This window comes from Pecten maximus, chromosome 12, assembly GCF_902652985.1.
Source record: "Pecten maximus chromosome 12, xPecMax1.1, whole genome shotgun sequence".
Taxonomy (NCBI): Eukaryota; Metazoa; Mollusca; class Bivalvia; order Pectinida; family Pectinidae; genus Pecten; species Pecten maximus.
Window position 1 is genome coordinate 33345195 of NC_047026.1, and position 19956 is coordinate 33365150.

At 38.2% G+C, this 19956-nt stretch overlaps 1 protein-coding gene across 1 annotated transcript; it reads left to right on the plus strand.

Annotated features, from left to right (window-relative positions):
• The first annotated feature begins 1299 nt into the window (after positions 1–1299).
• On the plus strand, positions 1300–19189 carry LOC117340091. The gene is made up of 7 exons (XM_033901878.1): positions 1300–1396; positions 12770–12951; positions 14931–15083; positions 16021–16174; positions 16466–16705; positions 16896–17084; positions 18046–19189. Exons 1-7 carry the CDS (start codon positions 1321–1323, stop codon positions 18243–18245), a joined length of 1194 nt encoding a protein of 397 aa, XP_033757769.1. The 5' UTR covers positions 1300–1320; the 3' UTR covers positions 18246–19189.
• Positions 19190–19956: the final 767 nt, after the last annotated feature.

Here is a 19956-nt window from a genome sequence, read left to right on the forward strand (position 1 = left end):
GGGTTTTCCGATTCCAGTCCCTTTTGCGTTTCTATTTCGCAGAATATGTCTGTGTTTCGACAGGCCCCTTCCTTCATTTTGTTTTGACTGATATTCGGCCCGTTGCATTGTGGGACTAATTTGCATCGGACCCAGCTATTATTTTTTTATACTTCCCTTATTCTTTCATAAATACATATTTTCCTCCAGTTTTTGATTCGCGATAATTTGTTAGTTATATAGTCTGAAACTGTAAAGAGCATATCTAAATAAAGTAAAATTGGATTATGTCGAATATGCTTGGATTTAATATATCGGATGAGTGGAATGTTTTCTGTCCCGATTTTGTCCCTTCTTTATCTTAGTAAATTAATCACAGATATTTCGAAAATTGATAATTCGAAAACTGCGGTTGTATCGAATATTTCTTGCAGTCCTTCCCTTCCAAATTATACCAAAACGTCCTTCTTTGTATAAAACATTTTGTTTGGCATTTCGAATCTAACGGACAAAAACTTAGCTCACCATGGCCACTAGCAGGTATCTTTCGGTCCTTATTAATGGCAGATTATCTTTCCAGGCTAAAGCATTACAGATATACTTAAGAAATATAGTAAATGAGGAGTCAAATGTTGAAGTAAGATGTCTGCTTTTAATTAAGCTTAAATGCCAACCAAACTTCGTTATGGGTCGGTGATTTTGTGTGATGTACAAGACTTGTGATGCTCATAAATATGTCCCTGATAACGTTGTGCGTAAAGAGCTTGACCACCATTGGTTAGGATCACAGCATTACAATGCCGGCGGATAGAACATGCATATCGTCGAATGGTGTGAGCCGGGATGGCTTTCCATCCCCGCCAGTTCCTGTAAGTTTTAGGGAGGATTTGGCCGTACTCGTTTTCCAAAGACATCCCAACTGTTTTGAAGGCAATTCCAAAACTTGGACATTGTACTGCTGTAAGAACGTCCTGATCACGTCATCGATGTGGGGTATCGTATTATCATGCTGTAAAATGGAAACGGAAAAGGATGTCAGTGATGTTAGGGACATCATACATCTGTCTCGTCCTTCAATGACTCGTCAGTGATGTTGGGGGCATCATACAGCTCTCTCGTCCTTCGAGGACTCGTCAGTGATGCTAGGGATTTCATACAGCAGTCCCGTTCTTCTAGCGCCATTGATGTTAGGGACATCAAACAGCTGCTTGATACATTTTGTATATCGATCGTTCACTAGTATCAAATGTACAAGGGAAATTCAACCAATCCTGTCTCAGTTGCATTCATTATTAGAATTATACTCCGTGTGGAGTCAGCTTTGAGGTGGATGTAGAAAGGATGGGTGTGACAACTGCGGAATGGATTTATGTTGGTTTTCTGATCTTGTGTATGCAAATCTTTGTCACGTTAACAGGTAAATATATATGATTTTACTTACAGCTTTTTATCTCTTCTGTAATTCTTGGGAAACCGTACAATTCTTGATCAGGTGTTTTATCGAGTCGAGTTAGAACAACTAAAACCAGGTACAACGGTCATTCCTGACTATTACAATTTTGGATATTATGTATTTCATGTTGCAAAAGAACACATTTAAAAGAACGATTGGTTTCTTTGCAGTTAGCGATGGTTTAGATAAACACATTGTATACGTTAACAATGCTTCAATCAATGTTCAATGTTGTTTAATGATATAATTACTCTTTTACTGATTATAATCACATAGAGTGCTGTATTAACTAATAACTAATATATACTATACAATGTACTGTTTTAACCATCTGGTTTGGTTCCTTTTTAACTATTAACTTGAAGACAATCAGAATATATCTTATAAACATAGGCTTTTTGTTAAGATGATGTTTTTGTACAATCCATAGAGATGATGCCAAGGGTTGTCGTTGTAAGACTTCCATTACTTGTTTCTACTGTTACCATTGTAGTTAGTATGCATTGTTTTCTACAACAATTATTGTGAATGCACTTATTCTGTTCATGATTAGCTATCCGACAACAATTGAGCGTGCCAAGATAAGTTACCAATATGTTAGTCTCTCGTTACTCCCACTTAAGTAGAAAACGAGGAAGGAAATCCAAAATTGGGCAAGAGACACTTAAAGAGCCTTCCGCTGTTAACATGCTGTAGACTATATAGCGTGCCTCATTTTTAGCTCTGAAACTATTTTATTTTTTCTCGCTCCTGCAGGGATAAAATACGTCAAAACCTCAACAAGAAAATCTATTTTTTGCATGACATGCAAATGCATTGAACATAATTTAACCTTAACATTCTTTTCAAATAAGACCGTTAGTTTGCAAAATCTGGCTTTTTACGCTAACTAGAATGACTAACTACATGTTTTCATAACCGTTGACAACGCACAGCGCACCGATGGACCATGTCGACCTAATTTGGTACTATGAGACAGACAATACAAAATGTAGGTCAGGTGATACTTTACCTGTATTTTAAGCGTAGACTGTCGCTCTCCGTGGCCTTAGTCAGGAATTCATATGGATACATAAAAACAATTTTAGTTTGTGGGAATATAATTGGTTTATTGTAAATAAATCATTGTATTTGATCGCGTTATGCATGCAGTCAATAGGTTGAAAGTAATAAGATTAAAATACATAGTTAGCGGTTAGGATATTATAAATTAAGTTGTTATCGATTTTATCACATCACAATAAGGCCGCCTCGCTAGACCGGCGTAGTTTGATATTGTACATTGACGTCAAAAAACAATGGTATCTGTTGTCTGAAATAAACATGTTATGTGACATATCTTTAACCCAGTGTACATTGTATATCAATACACTACATGATATAAACAAATTATGGACTATTGAAAACAAAACCATTTTCAGGCACTATACTGCCATTCATGTCTCGATATTAAGCAATATGTCGATTCTGTTATTGATTATTGGTTTTTAGGAATATAATAATTATTATTATTTGTGTTTTTTAACATTATATTTATTTTTTATTTTTTTACAACGAATATATTTCAAATATGACCAAGAACACTCAAATGGTAGTCAGAGGTAAAACAAAACAAAGAAGGATGATTTGAGCTCCGAAACCATCAGATTGATAAGCGGCGGCTCTATCATATGAGCTAAACGGACTCCCTGGATGGAATAATCTAGCTAGTGTGAAGATTAAAATATTTCATCAACTATGCTTTTTTAAAGTTATTCAATACCAGCACACCGGAGAACCACTTTCTAAGAGAGCAAGGTTTTAGTCGCCCTTTGGTACATAAAATACTGTAAGATTTTGTAAAAGTTGGTTCTCCGATATGCTCTATTATGTCAAAAAGTAATTTTATATGAATTCGCCCCCCCCCCCCCCCCCCCCCCCCCCCCCCCCCCCCCCAAAAAAACAAAACATTCGCCCAGCCCCCCCCCCCCCCCCACCCATCCACAGCTACTTCTTAATGAATAATGAAATTTCCGTTGCAACTAAAAAAGACATTTTTTTTGCAAATATGCCATATTTAATGGAAACAGTTCAATATGAGCCATACCTCTTTCTCAAAATGCTATTTATTGTTAGCCATTTTACATTGTGACGTACAATCAAAATGCAGAATTTAATGGAATATAAAAGTCAATTAGTTAAATGATAATCACATGACACTCGCGGTCGAATACGAAATTTAGGTAGGATACTGCCATATATATTATTTTTGACTACCGATGAGACCTGGGACAAAATGGCATGTTGAAAGATTCTTATTGCAGTGTTTAATTATAGTTAAGCTCTGTTAATACACTGGCATGCCATACATAGTCAAACCACGACATAATCTTTGTATCACAGAATATATTTTTCATTGATTGGTACGACTTGGTATACAATCAAACGTCTAGATTATAATAAACATGCTGCGAAAAATGTTACATAGAAAAAAGAGAAGTAAAGTAAACAATTTACTCCGAAAACTGCCACTTCCAAAGGAGACGGACATGGATAGGCAGTGTTAACGTCATATTTGATTTTACCCTTATTTTATACGGTATTGATTGTCAACAACACGCAGCGCACCGATGGACCATGTCGATTTATTATGGTACTGTGAGACCCTCAAGGTCAGGTGATACATTGAAGTAAGCAAACAATGCTACATGTTATATGACATATATTTAACCCATTGTATAGCAATACACTACATGCTATAAATAAATTATGGACCATTAAAAACCAACCAATTGAACCAGTTTTCGGCACAATAACTTCATTGATGTTGTTTTTGTTTGTTTATTTTTTGTTTGTTTGTTTGTTTTTAGTTTTTGTTTGTTTGGTTTTTTTTTTTTTAATTTCATTATTTTAACAGTGTACAATTTTAATAAGCAATGTAAAACTATATTCTGTGATACAAAAGGGGACATCAACGTGATATATGGCAGGCAATCTGTGGTTTAATCAAGTGAAAAAAGAAGTCTATTTTTATTTTTCGTTAATTTGTTTACCTATCTCGGCATTAAGAATGTGTATTTAAAAATAATGTATGGTCGTCAATAGTTTCTAAGACTCATGATTTCAGTAGGCTGTAAATGATCTGCATATCTATTGAATCGATAGATTCCACTTACCTGATTGCAATTAATAAGCTATACCTGTGTGAAGTGTAAGCTCGACTCCGATATTTAATTGATAAAGATAAACGAGTTATGAGAATAATAATCAGATATTAGAAGTAATGTAATGACTGTACAGTCTGTTTTGAATGACACAAACACTTACACCACGATAATGCATAATACACATTGTTACGGTAATATTTGCTTGATGTAAAAATGTGGAAGTTTTGATTATGTTAAATATTAAACCCGGCCGGGATGGAATGTGAAGGATGGAATGTGAGTGATGGAGTGTGCGAGTGATTATTATATGTATATAATGAATGCTATAAAATTGTAAGTGTTTACCTTGTCTAATATCCTGTTGTTGGCTATCGTTATGTAATGCTTTTCTATCTATCTCTCTACTTTCTCTTTCGTTCCTAACTCTTCTGTAAACTATGGCTACTCCTCTTTTGGCTTCTGATTGGCTCTTGCCTATATAAAACGTTCTGCAGTATTTTCCTTGGGAGCTCGTAGGAAAGCTCTGAGAGCTGCTACGACTCATGTTGTCATTTCTCTGGGTTGTACTGTTGGCTCTCTAGACCGAGTCCTATTACAAAATGGTGCCGTGATACGAGTTTGGGTAATCCGTGTTGGCCGTGTTGTTACTAATGTTTGTTGAAATGTCGTTGTGTTCTCACACTTAGACGGTTGTATGTGTTTGTTATTTGCTCTCTTGTTATTTGGGATTGGTTTTCCTGCATTTATTTAGCCACGTAGCTATATCATTTTGCACAATATAATCATGCAGTCTGATAGGGACCGACGGACGCGGGTTGAAACCCAGGACGTTTACACAGTCGGTACTTCCTAATCTTCCTGTAGTAGAAGATAGTAATTTTTAATGGTGTTGGACGGGGCAGACATTTGTTAAACATTGCTAAGTCATCTAGCCGGGTTGGTAGCAGTAGGGTTCATAGGTCATATGCAGCCCCGATAGAGCATACCAGCAGGGAAAATGGAAGTAATGACTCCGTGTATTCCCTAGCTGATTCTCCCGAGAAAGCTCCCAGTAGGGTTTCGTTTCAAACAAATGTAAGGCCTCCAGTGTATAGTACACCTATTAGGGACTCACAATATGGTGTGGTTGATACGGTTGGATTTCCAGATAGTTTACCAAGAGTACCACATTCTCTCACACATTCGCTCTCTATGGGTACTACTGCATTCACACCAGTGTATTCGGACGCTAGGGGAATGGCAAGGACACATGTTGCTAATGCAATGCCCTCATTTAACCCATTAGGCAATCAGAGTACTGGGTATATATCGCAGCCATCATTGGGCAGTACTCCTATGAAAAGGAAAGAAAAAGACCCACAAACTTACGATGGTGCGACTAATTTTCAGGACTTTTTGATACATTTTGAACAGATTTCTAGTTAGGATAGGTGGACAGATTTTGAAAAAGCTCAGCAAATCACTATGTGTCTAAGAGGTTCAGCCCAAAGTGTTCTCTCCGACTTGAGACCTTCTGAAATGGCCAGTTTCGATATGGTAAAAACTATATTGAGTAGGAGATTTGATCCCCCAGGTAGGGAAGCCGCTTACAAGTCCGAGTTTCGGAACAGATTTAGAAAGGAAGGGGAAAGTTTAGTTGTGTATCGGGAAGCCCTCAGGGTAGCTGCTCGTAAAGCTTATCCTCACAAGCAGGTTGATTTGCTGGAGGGTGATATTGTCGATCAATTTATTGATGAGTTGAATAGCTATTAGTTGGGTAGGCATGTGCAATTTTGCCATGTTAGGACACTTGACCAGGCAGTTAGTGCCGCCATTGAGTACGAATCGTTCAGTGCTAGGCATGTAGGTCATACTCCTGTTAGAAAGCCGAGGGATGTAAACCCCGAGGCCCCTGCGTTTGTTCAAGCTGTTTCTAAGGACTCCTGTAAAACGGCCGAAGGCACTCCTGAGCCGGATTTAACGTCCCTTATACTTGAGCAGTTTCAGAAATTAAACTAAAAGTTGAATTCTAGAAATTGGAATTATTCTAAGGCCAAAACCTCAAATGGTGTACCAGTTTCTCAAAGGCATTGCTATGTTTGCGGTGAGTTAGGACATCTGTCGTACGATTGTACTAAGAGGGAGGAGAGTAATAATGTGCAGAAATCGAAACAGGGAAACTAGACAGAGCTGGTCTCGGGGCCAGAGTGCCAGCTCCTGTATCTGAGAGTGAAGGGCCCGTCATAGTGCTAAATACAGTTCAGCCCAGTTTGTTTGCTAGCGTTGGTGTTGGTGGTTCGAATACCATTTTTTAGTGGACTCAGGGTCGTCAGTTACTTTGGTAGGTGTTGACTTCTACAGCCAATTTGATCAAAGGTATAAACCTGAGTTGAAAAGCTGTCGTGTTAAGCTGACCACAGCCTCGGGAGGTAATTTAGTAGTTTTTGGAAAAGCAGATTTTGCATTGAGGTTAGGGAACCATAGTTTCATACAAGTGGTAACACTTCAGGGACTCAAAGGTATTCTGGCTATCGATTTTCTCTCTAGGCATGGGGGAGAGTTGAATTTTGGTGATAAGACTCTGAAGTTAGGAGGCCACAAGGTAGAACTTAATGCAGAACCTGTAGGTAAATGCGTCCATATTAGAATTTCGGAAACTGTGTGTATACCGAAAAATTCGGAGTCTTACTTCCCAGGGTATGTGGATGGGGAAATGGACAGTGAAATAGGTGTTCTGGAACCCACTAAACTAGTAACCAATCAGGGTCTACTTATGGCAAAAACAGTGATAGCCCCTCAGAATGGAAGGGAGATAACTCTGTCTATAATAAATCTTACTGAGAAAGATGTAAAGATACAAGGTAACACCTTTGTAGGTAGTGTCGCTCCCGTAGCAAAGGTACACGAGATTATAGATGATAATGTCCAGTCAAACACTAGTTATTTACCCCCACATTTGCAAGATGTACTGGATAGGACTTCTGATCAATTAACAGTTAGTCAGAAAAGCAAGGTTAGGAGGTTGTTACATGATTACCGGGACATTTTTTCAGGTCCTGATGGAGAATTAGGCAGAACAAAATTAGTGGAACATACTATAGATACACAGGGATCGACCCCCATAAAAATGGCTCCCAGAAGGATATCTCCTGCGCATAAGTTAGTGGTAGAGAAAGAGCGCAACAATATGCTGGAGAAGGGTGTAGTTGAACCTAGTTCAAGTCCCTGATCAGCCCCCATTGTGTTGTGTACAAAGAAAGATGGGTCCGTACGCTTTTGCATTGATTACAGAAACCTTAATGCAGTAACAAAAAAAGTTGCATATCCCTTACCAAAAATTGATGAAGCATTAGACACACTTTCAGGTGCTAAATGGTTTTCGACTTTAGATTTGGCAAGCGGCTATTGGCAGTGTCGTATGAGTGAAAAAGATGAAAGTAAGACAAGTTTCGCAACCCACAAGGGCCTGTATGAATTTAACGTCATGCCTTTTGGGCTCTGTAATGTTCCTGCAACCTTTTCAAGGCTCATGCAGCTGGTGCTAGGGGGCTTACAGTGGTCAAAATGTCTCTGCTATTTGGACGATGTAATCGTATTCGGCACTACATTTGAAATTGCAATGTCAAATTTGAAAAGTGTGTTTGATTGTTTCAGAACAGCTCAATTAAAATTAAAACCAAAAAAAATGTACGCTTTTTCAAACACAAGTTTCCTACTTAGGTCATGCTGTGTCAGAAGCTTGGGTGAGCTGTGACCTTGAAAAGGTCAAGGCTGTTCAAGAATGGCCTTCACCCACATAAACTACGGAAGTTAGAAGCTTTTTAGGTCTTGCAGGATATTACAGAAAATTTATCCCAAATTTTTCAGAACTATCTTCACCTTTGACCAAATAAACCAGAAAAGGGAAAGTTTTCCGATGGGACGACAAATGCCAGGCATCATTTCAGAAATTAAAGGACCTGTTGGTTTTCAGCCCTATACTTGCATATCCCTGTAATACAGGCACCTATATTTTGGACACGGATGCAAGTAATTCAGCTATGGGGTGTGTTCTGTCACAAATCCAAGATGGAGAGGAAAAAGTTCTAGGCTATGCCAGCAAAATGTTCAATAGGGCTCAACAGAACTACTGCACTACTCGTAGGGAGTTACTAGCTGTAGTTACATTCATTAGAAACTTTAGACACTACATTGGGGGTACTCATTTCATCATTCGTACCGACCATGCGGCTTTAACTTGGCTAAAAAAACTTTAAGGAGCCTGAGGGTATACTAGCTAGGTGGATCAGTGTAATTGATTTGTTCGACTATGAAATTAAACATAGGCCAGGTAGCCAACACAGTAATGCTGATGGGCTGTCACGCAGACCAACAAAGCAGTGTGGAAGAGAAACATGCCCTGACTGTGTCACACATATAGCTAAAGTTAATGTTATTTCATCCTTGGAGGCTGAAAGCCTACAGGCTGAGTCTCAGGTAAAATTTTCCAACTGGATATATTCCTGGGGTGTACAGGGATTGGGGAAAGAGCAGAATAGTGACCCCCATATTTTAAAGTTCAAACAACTTAAAGTTAACAGGACGGAAAAGCCAAGGAAATGTGAAACTATTGGTTTGGCATATGAAGTTAGAGTATACTGCCAGATGTGGGATAGATTCTCTGTATCTGGGGATGGGTTGTTATATGTTAAAGATACTGGGCCTGATGGTAACACAGTATATAGGGTGCTAGCCCCTGTAAGTGTTAGGGAACACACTTTGTATCAGTTACACAGTAGTCAGACAGCAGGACATTTGGGTAGGGATAAAACCATATCTCAGATCAAAAGAAGGTTCTATTGGCCTGGTTTGTCTGATGATGTGAAACGTTGGTGCAGAAAATGTGAAGTTTGTCCACGTCGCAAACCTGGTCCAGGGAAGGGTAAGGCCCCTTTACAGCCTACCATTCAGCAAGTTTCCCGTCCCTTAGATAGACTTTCCATAGACATACTTAGTGGATTACCTTTTACAAGTAATGGAATGCGGTGCATCATGGTTGTTTGTGACTATTTTTCAAAGTGGGTTGAAGCATATGCCCTTCCTAATCATACAGCTCTAACCGTGGCCGACAAGTTATGTTCTGAATTCATCAGTAGATTTGGGGTACCCTACCAAATACTTACAGACCAGGGAGGTGAATTTGAAGGGGAATTATTTACTCTACTGTGTGAAAAGTTAGGGATTGACAAAAAGTCGCACTACTCCATATCACCCCCATCTAATGGGTTGGTAGAAAGGTTTAATAGAACTTTGATACAGATGCTGTCTACTTTTGTTAATACATAATATGACGATTGGGATGATCATTTGCCCTATGGCCTTATGGCATACCGGGCCACAGCACAGAAAAGTACAGGGTGTAGCCCTAACCTTATTATGTTAGGTAGAGAGACCAATTGCCCATTAGACATAGTAGTCGGAGTACCTGCCCCAGAACAACACCCAGTTTGTCTGAATTTGTATATAGATTGGTTGCAGCATAGCATGAGAAATACGTTTGATTTTGTTGCAAAGAACTTATAGATCTCTGCAGAGAGACAGAAAAAAACACTATGACTACGGCCTTAAACCACGCTCCTAAGAAGTTGGGGAATTTGTTTGGCGGTTTTACCCCCCAGCTTTGTCATGTAAACTTGGGAAGGAATGGACTGGTCCATATAAGGTGATAGGAGTTGTGTCCCCTTTGACATATGTGATACAGATCAAACCAGGTATTAACCCAATGACCGTGCATGTGGACCACCTCAAACCGTTTGAGGGAGATTCCCCTCCAGCAGCATGGGAGGAGGAGGAGGGGGAAGACGAAATAATGTCTGTTCCTCCAGAGGTTAGCTCTGAACATAGCCGGGAGGAGGACATTGAGTCCGCCCCACCTGACCGTGAGCAAGGTAGCAGCCCTGAGAGCATCCCTAGGCCCAAAATTAGTAGATTCGGCAGGAAGATCCGGCCCAAAGTTGTATTCAGCCCCACCTAACCCACATACCTTGTCCGTTGTCCATGTACATGTCTTGTTTTGTCAATTTACATGTCTTGTTTTGTCAATTTACATGCCTGGTTTTGTCTCTTGTTGATACACAATGGACAGTATGTTATTGGTACTGTTGTGTAGCTTTAAATAAAAGCTATCAATAAAATATAATAAGGCTACACTAAGGAAGATGGGGGTATAGTAAATATGGGTTCATCACCATTCCTTAAAAAAAAAGAATGAAGTAATTTTATAAGAATACACATGTAGCTGGGGAGCTGCGGTGTTTACCAACATAAGGCTGGAAGCCTGTGTGGGTCAGTATATGTGTAATGTTTATTTTCTGCAGAAGGAGTTAACTCACGATGATATCATCGACCTCAGTATTGGGGAAGGGGAGGCCATGGGAGTTGACGGGGATCTTAAGCCATTATGGGTTGAGGGAGGCATGTGGTGTCCGGTACCCGCATGTGGCCCGCAGATAGTGAAATCCTATGCGGGAATGTTGCGGCACTGGGCAGAGTTACACGCGGTAACCGTCCTCAGGACTAAGTGTCCCCAGTGTGGATACTTCCACATAAAAAGGAACCAGGTGTTCCGTCACCTGAGAAGGAGGCACCGCCTGCAGATGGATGAAGCCTGTCGGCTTATGTCCACGGTAGGAGTGCAACGGGCGATTAATACCAAATATGTGCCACCCAGGGGAGTAAGCGTTCCGGTACGTAGGATCACTCATCTACCATGCCCTACCCCCATGGAGGAGCAGGAGGGACCGGACCTAAAAAAACCTACTGGAGGAGTTTCATTGTGTGGGGGAAGATTAAGAAGCTATTGTGTGTGAGCCTCTATATTGGCAGGGACACTTTATTGACATTTATATGTTAACTGTTAATTGTTATAAGTATAAGAACTCTATTTTGATAAGCCATTGCTAATTTATAAATGTTATACTTTGTTTGTTGTTATTGTTGTCTACACATGACTGCATTGGACATGCATCTGTAGGTGATTGAGTTCTGTGTATATAAATTTATAAGTATGTTACTGAACAATATATTATTTCGAATATGTCAAGATTAATAGTAAATTGTTCAATTGTTACCATTCTCTATTAGAGTATTTACATATATATTATATAACTGTTATTCATTATACAATTGTTATTGTTGAGGAAGGTTGTTTCCTTTGATCGTGGTGTTGTACTCCCACAGCTAGTTGGGAGTCCAGCGATCAGCATACGTTTATAAAATCTTGGTTTTGAAAAAAATAGTTCAACTATTTTTTTTTTTGAAAGAAAGGGAGATGTGTGGAAGTTTTGATTATGTTAAATATTAAACCCGGCCGGGATAGAATGTGAAGGATGGAGTGTGAGTGATGGAGTGTGCGAGTGATTATTATATGTAAGAATGAATGCTATATAATTGTAAGTGTTTACCTTTTCTAATATCCTGTTGTTGGCTATCGTTATGGACCGACTTGTAATGTTTTCTATCTATCTCTCTACTTTCTCTTTCGTTCCTAACTCTTCTGTAAACTATGTTCTGATAGGCTACTCCTCTTTTGGCTTCTGATTGGCTCTTGCCTTTATAAAACGTTCTGCAGTATTTTCCTCGGGAGCTCGTAGGTAAGCTCTGAGAGCTGCTGCGACTCATGTTGTCATTTCTCTGACTGGTCTGTGTGTAAGGTGGGTGTTGTTCCGTGCTTTATTGTACTCTCTGGACGAAGCCGGCTGGCTGTCCTCCGTGTGTGAGCGTACTGTGATGTAACGTGTAGTATGAATGTGTCTCTTCGATATCCACCGTCATTGGGGCTTTGCAACTGTTATGTGTAGTACCATGCGTGTCCTGTTTCATTGTATATAATAAAATATGTCGTTAATGTTACGTTACACGTGTCCCGTTTCCTCATTTTGTAACTGGTAACTTCACGGAACCCCAAACAGAACCTTGGTTGTACTGTTGACTCTCTAGACCGAGTCCTATTACAAAAATAGTTAAAAGTATATAATAAAAACAATGTACACAGAAAAACCCAACCACAGTAGCTGTTACTTGTAAACCTTTAATTTGTGTTTCAATCAGAACTATGTACAGTCCACTCCCGAATTATCGTTATATGTTGTATGTATATGTGATTGATTTCTTTATACAAGCTCATAGTATATAATCATACAGTGTTTATTCTAATTTTGTTGCTGCTTTTCAGACAAGACTGTGTGTTCGGATTACTTGGTATCTGGACTGGATGGTTTAGATGATGCAAAACTGACGTCCTCTAGCAATTTTGGTAACAACCCACTGGAGCACGGTCCTACGAATGCAAGACTATATTTGCCTACGGTGTGGTCGTGGGTTGCGGGCGCTAATGATGTCAATCAGTACATACAGGTTAATATTACTTTTAACTACAAAATTCGTCTCCCCAACATCTAGATAATGTCGCTCACGTTGCAAGAATAATTGATATATTGACTTCCAATTGAGAATGAGGGACTGCCTGATGGCTTTGATTGCCTAGATACCACAGAACGATGACATTGGAAAAGCAACCTACAACACGGATTACGGTCATACACGAAGACAGGGGCATATGTGTTCTGGGCTTTTTTTCACGAAATTGTACTGATAAGAAATACATCCCTTTAACTGTTTATAAACTAAATCAAATTCATCAGCCTTCTACTCAGTCCTCTTTCGCTCCACACCATCAAAGATCCTCCACCATATCTATTTTTTTCAGTGACTAACTGCCTAGAACCTCTCCTCTCTTTCGTCCCTTTATTCCGGAGGTTACGTTCGCTCTATGCACCACGGGAAAATGCCGTTGCAGAAACGAAGGTGCACGAGTGGGAGGGAAAAACTGACCAATTACTTAGATGATGAACTTCTTTAGAAGATTACAGAGAAACTACAGTCATTCAAATCCAGTTAATCTTAACTCATGGCGACCCCAAAACTGTTGATTCGTGTACATCAAAGGATCTAAGTACAATGTAATCTTTAAGTTAAAGTCAACAACATGGCAGTGATATGTTTGGTTTAACGTGTATAAATAAAGCGCCACGTTTCGATGACAACTCTGTCACCTGCATCAGACAAAAGACCAATTATCTTTAAAATTCACTTCGGTGTTATGTGTACGAGAATGTGATAGGTTCCTGTCGGATAATCGACTGGAATGTGGGATTTTTAAGTCTAGACAGGATAGCTTAGAGGCGCTTTTTGAATTTTTGCGTTTGTTGGTGTTAAGTTTTTCATTTGTTTAGTTGTTTTGGAGCGTGAGTACGACTCTACACTCATAATCGTCGATGTCCATGGCGACTGTTGCCTTTCATTTGTCTGCTGGTAAATAATAATAGATTGGTCCACACTTAACTTTTAAGAGCAACCTGTTCTTCCTTTGTTACATTGCTGGGTATTAATGTAACGACCCGACTGGGACTCGAACTCGGAACCGCCGGATTATATCACCCGAAAGTGTAGCACTGAGTATTGTTTTCTCCCAGTAATCCGTATTATTTCCTTGTCGTATTCCATCCCTCACCAAAACCTGTTGTGCGTTGTGATACTTCTAACATGGATGTTATTTACCGGACACCCAATGTTTAAACTCAAGGTGTTATTGTTTAAGTCCCAACATCTTAATGTGAGGACAAGGTTATATCTGTGTTCCGCTAATTTCTGTTCAAGGCTTTTTAGTTTTCGCACATCTATGGCAACATCTTGTCAATACTTAGAACAGATATTATGAAGCATGTTCGTTAGGTTGGTAAGCATAAATGTAAAAAGTTGATGTCTCTTAGACTTAATCTGTCTTGGTGTGAAGATGTTGTGCTTGTTTGGCTTTCGCCTACATTGTAAAAGGGTCTTCATTTGTTCAGGCTCTACATTATTTACACCCCAACGATTGATTGCTACCTGACGTTGTGAGAAACCTGTTTTCAGTTTGTCTTTGAAAGCACAGATTCAAACAAGAGTGATGCTCAGTAAGGAGATTTGACATCACTTGGTGGGTACTTTACTCAAATTAATTTAACTTTGTATATGGGGTATGCACGCACACATCTAGTCCACAACAAGATGGTATAGGTACATGTAGCATCTTCAATATTATATGATATGAAACAAAATGTATCACTTTCCCAGACTTTAAAACATATTTTATTTCAAAATATAAATGATTCTTCCAATGAATTGAGTGGTATTTACTAAGCCACATAACTAATGATTATTCAATAACTAAGAAAATTGAAGATGATGTTGTTTACTGGTCAGGGAAGTAACGGCCGTATGCCGTATTCCGTTATTTAGATTGTATGTTATGCTACGCGTTCACCTTTGCCAAATATATATGTTATATATTTCAGGTAGAGTTCCCAGGAGAAACAGATATTACTGCTATCTTACTCCAGGGACGAAACAATTATCCTTTCTTCCAGTTTGTTAAGTCCTATTACGTATTATACAGCATAGACGGTGTAGTGTGGACCAGTGTGACATCACAAAGCCAAACCCCCATAGTAAGTCACCACATAGTACTGTATAGTTGTTTGACTGGGCTAATATATCATGGTTTCTCAGTCGGGCCTGCTTTGGGGTATTAGCTCAACCACGGCGTGTAACAATCAGCAGTAAACTAATTTATTATTTTATTTTATATATTGATATTATTAAGAGATAAAGTACAGAATATATAACAAAACACATAATATCAGACATATCCATTTATTAATTTGTTTTGGCAATTTGTATGGTCACGGCTGAAGTTATACAATAATTTTACTTCTTGGCTGACATATTAATTTTAATGTTTTACTTAGCACCTCACTCCACATCATTACATACACCAGTTTTCAATATCAAATAACACATCATTTCCCGGAAATAGTGACAGGAACACCGTGGTGACGTCACGTCCGCACTCGTTTCCAGTATCACAGCTACAGAATGTATGCATATCCGTGTCAATCCTTGGAGCTGGAACGAATTTGTCAGTCTGCGTTTTGACATGAAATCATGCATCATCAGATTTCAAAGTTAAATCACACATCATCAGAGTTCAATGTCAAATCACACATTATCAGTTTCCAATGTCAAATAACAAATAATCAGTTTTGAATGTCAAATTACACATCATCAGTTTTAATGTTAAATCAATAAAACGAGGGGAAAATGTAAATAGAAAACTCGAATTTATATACTTATATATTTTATATAATTAAATATTTTATATACTTATATATTTTATATACCTATCTATTTTATATACTTCTATATTTTATATACTTCTATATTTTATATACCTATATATGTTCTCAAATAATTACCGTGTCTCGATAAACGTCAAGTTTCCCAGTTCACAGTCAGGTTCAACTTATTTTTTGTTGTTCTATAGTTGGAAAAATATGGTGTTTCATTTATGTGAATTGTGTTATTCATTTGTAATTTTTGTTTCAGTTATTTCCCGGAAATAGTGACAGGAACACCGTTGTTAAGTCCGCCCTCGTTCCCAGTATCACAGCTGTGTATCTTCGTATCAATCCTAGGAGTTGGAACGACTTTGTCAGTCTCCGCTTTGACGTCAGTGGATGTTACAACATTCAGGAAAAGTGTAAATCACCAGCCAAATCAATAACTGAGAATGTATATGTTATATCAAATAGTCACGTATGTTAAAGATAGGTTATTTTAAGGATAATGATAAATGTATACATGCATTCGTCTTTGAATTACTCTCCAGTCCAAATATACGGTCAATGTAGATGAAAAGATTAATTGATTATCACCGCATTTATGCCAAATTGTTTCTTATGATCAATAGACCTGCAATATATGTATATACATGTACTATATAAAGTGTAATTGCGAAAAAAGGACATTTGTTTGGTTCTTATTATTCCAGACATAGCGTCGGAACATTATGAAAAGACACAAATGTTGGCCCCAGTAGATCTTGTGCAATACCCGGTGTTAAACGGAAATACTCGATCTTTGTTGGAATGCGGGAAAATGTGCCATCAGAAAGAATCGTGCCGTGCGTTCACATTTGACAAAAACCAGACGATTTGTCGGGATGTAACAGTAGGATTCACAGCCCAATATTCGGCAAATTCAGCATTAAAACAATGTTATGTACACAAAGGTATTTGATATCTACTACAACATTTTTTTCGTGTTTATGCATGTCTTAATCATGTCTAAATGCAACAAATATTTTCAGATTTCACGAGTTGAGTTACTTAATTATGTTTACAGGATGTGATTATTTGGTTTCCGTTTATATAAAGGAATATATTCCCAAACGTTACCATGTATCATCTTGTCTTTTGAAGGCATTTTCACATCTCTTGGATTCCGAGAATTCCCGAACAGACTTGCTCTTTACAAGATAAATGAACAAAGCCTTGACCAAGTCGGCGCTGCTGATCTCTGTTGTCAATACTACTCCCAATTGATCAAGGTGACTTCTCAACCACAAATGTCGAGTCTACAGAACATCATCACTGGAAATGATATTCTACGTAAGATTCCAACTACGTCATATACACTTACTCCAGTATCACCCATTTATGTAGAAGAACATTTGCCATTTTGTCGCAAAAGAATTCATCATACTAAAAAAAATACCACAATAGATGGATGTTACTTATCTCCTATGGCATGCACTGTTCATCATTGCAGTTGTTTAATAACAAATATTCTATACCCCAAGTGGAATAAACTGTAAATGCTTTTTGATTGGTTGACACGGCGGCATTTGACCAGGACCATGTTTAAATCACATGGTCCAATACATTTTGATTGGCTAACACTTGAAAGCCGCTTCACAGAGTCGCGAAAAAGAAAACACACGAAATGTAATTCGTCATTTTTTTATGATAATTCATTTTTGATGTAGGTTTCTATCAAATTATCGCTTTGAGAATAATAAACTTGCCAGCTGATTATTTGTCATGATTAATTGTAAATTGTAATATCTACACATTATTTCCAAAATTGTCAGTTTTGCATAATAATTAGCGGTATTTCACTTTTGGTGATATCGTTATCACCCACCTTATATTGTGAAAGAACATACGTTAATAAAAATCAGGTATTTTTTTCTCATTTCTCAGAATAGTTTTCTATTGTGGTAGAAACAGGTCACACATACTCGTGGTATTTGTATATGGTATTATTTCATTCTCGTTATTTTTCCAAAGATTCCAAACATTGGGAAAATAACTAACTCGAGTAAAAGAAATGTCATATACAAACAACAGCCACTGGTTGTGTGACCTGTATTTATCCCATGTCTTAAGCACGCTTTAGAAAACTCAGAGCTTTTTTATTTATAACAATATATAAATATATATATAACGTAGCAAGGGCTCGTTGAATATTTGCAACATAAGTCAACAACCTTTTTACCTACGTCTCCTTTGTCAGATACCCCTTTTCACTCGTATTTCACACTAAGTTAAAGACGATGCTATATTCCAGTGCAAGCCAACAACCAGTTGTTTGTGTCCGGGATGTATGCGTCACCTGATTGGAAGTACAGTGACGGAGGGGAAGTGATGGACAACACACTCTGGGCTCCGGACCACCCTGACCCCAGTCATGGACATTGCGTCATGTTGACGCTGACAGGTTTAGCCAGTGTGGATTGTTCAGAAAGTCTCTTCTCCATATGTGGTTGATTTTGATTATTATTATTTTCAAACGAGTGTATTGCACCTGAAACTTGAATGTAGTAGAAGTGGATTTTAGTCGACAGCAACCACCACAAAAAACTGAATGACATCAGCTACTAGTTGACTGTAACGCTGAGTAATACATAACTGTATGTATACCGACGATGTCGTGGAATTTTGAAATCAGTGAACATTACGTAAACTTCTTATTATTCTTATCAAATAAATGTAAATTTGGGGTTTTAAAAGCTCCCCTGAACCATGTGAATCGTGTGAATTCCCTCTGTCAGACCAGGCTTTGGCATAATACTGTAGCGGGGATAGGTTTTACTAGTTAAAAAGCTATAGTTGGGTTATGATCTATAGATACACGGGGTGTCTGGGTGGTTATTAACGTACCTGTGTTACATTGATATGGGCTACGTTCGTAATAGTTCTGACATTCTGTCATACTTCATGGTATTTCTTTTCCGTAAGTGACATGCTCACAGGTGTGTATATTTTTACCGGATGTAGACGCGCTTCTGCTTCCGCTGGTAGTCCCTTATCATTGGTCAATATTTTTACATACATGTATTTTCATTGGTTCCGTTTTCTATAGCATTAGGCCATGATCTAGCATATTAGACTCAGCACGCAATTTTCGTTGTAGGGCAACTGAGTATAAATTCAGGCGTTTTGTAATTGTTTGTCAGTCTATAGAAGCCATTGGCTGGTAGGCTCACTTCTTTCTTTCTCTCTCCCTCTCTCTTTGTATTCCGTTAGGTAGGAGCAGGACGGTGACTGTGGGACGGTAAGTGCGTAGGATGTTGTTATGTTAGGTACTATTCTAGCGTGTAGGTTAGGGTTTATTTACATGTAGTTGCTGGTATGGAGCTTGTGTGAGGTTTGTAGCGTTATATGTTTCTACCTTCGCCTATTTATATTTAATAAATGTTACTTGTATTGTTTGACATGTCTTGAGTTTTACTTGGTTCCCGTGTGGGACCTTGGTATTTCTGACAGTACGGGACGGAACCGCGAGTATTCCCCTGAACCTGGGTTGCTCAAGGTTGGACACATTTGACACGACAAAACAGAACCGTTACAATACAATACAATAATAATGTTTGTGATATACGAAAATATATTGTATTTCTTGATACCAATCTACAAATTATTAATGTAATTATCAATATCCAAACAGCTAAATCGTCAAGGTCATATAGGAAAGTTATTCCGGCATTATTTAGCGAAACAAAAATACGTAAAGTTCGACAGTATAAGTCGTAGATACCGTAGCTGTATGCCGTTTCGGCTGTAGCCTTTTGAGTGGAGCTGAAGAATGTGGTATTTACTCGAGTGGTCTTGATATATAGGTAAGGGTTAATGGATAGGTTTAAAGTTATGGCATGTACATATATATCCTAAACTATTCTGGTGTTCGTTATTATTTTATTCGATTGCACATTTTCTTTTAAATATGATGATTATTGATCTGAATTTCTTATTGTATTAAATTCATATTTACATTGCGAAAAATGTGATGCAAAACAGTTATTACCTTTGTTTAATGTTTATACAAGGAATTGTTAAACTAAAAAAGGTGATAACGCTCTCAGGTTGACAATATCTTGTATTAATCTAACGGAGGTCAATAAATTTATAATCTTTTCGTTTTAGTATTTGTTGGTGTCTGAGGTGTTCTTATAAGCTGTGTCAAACATATTGAGATTAC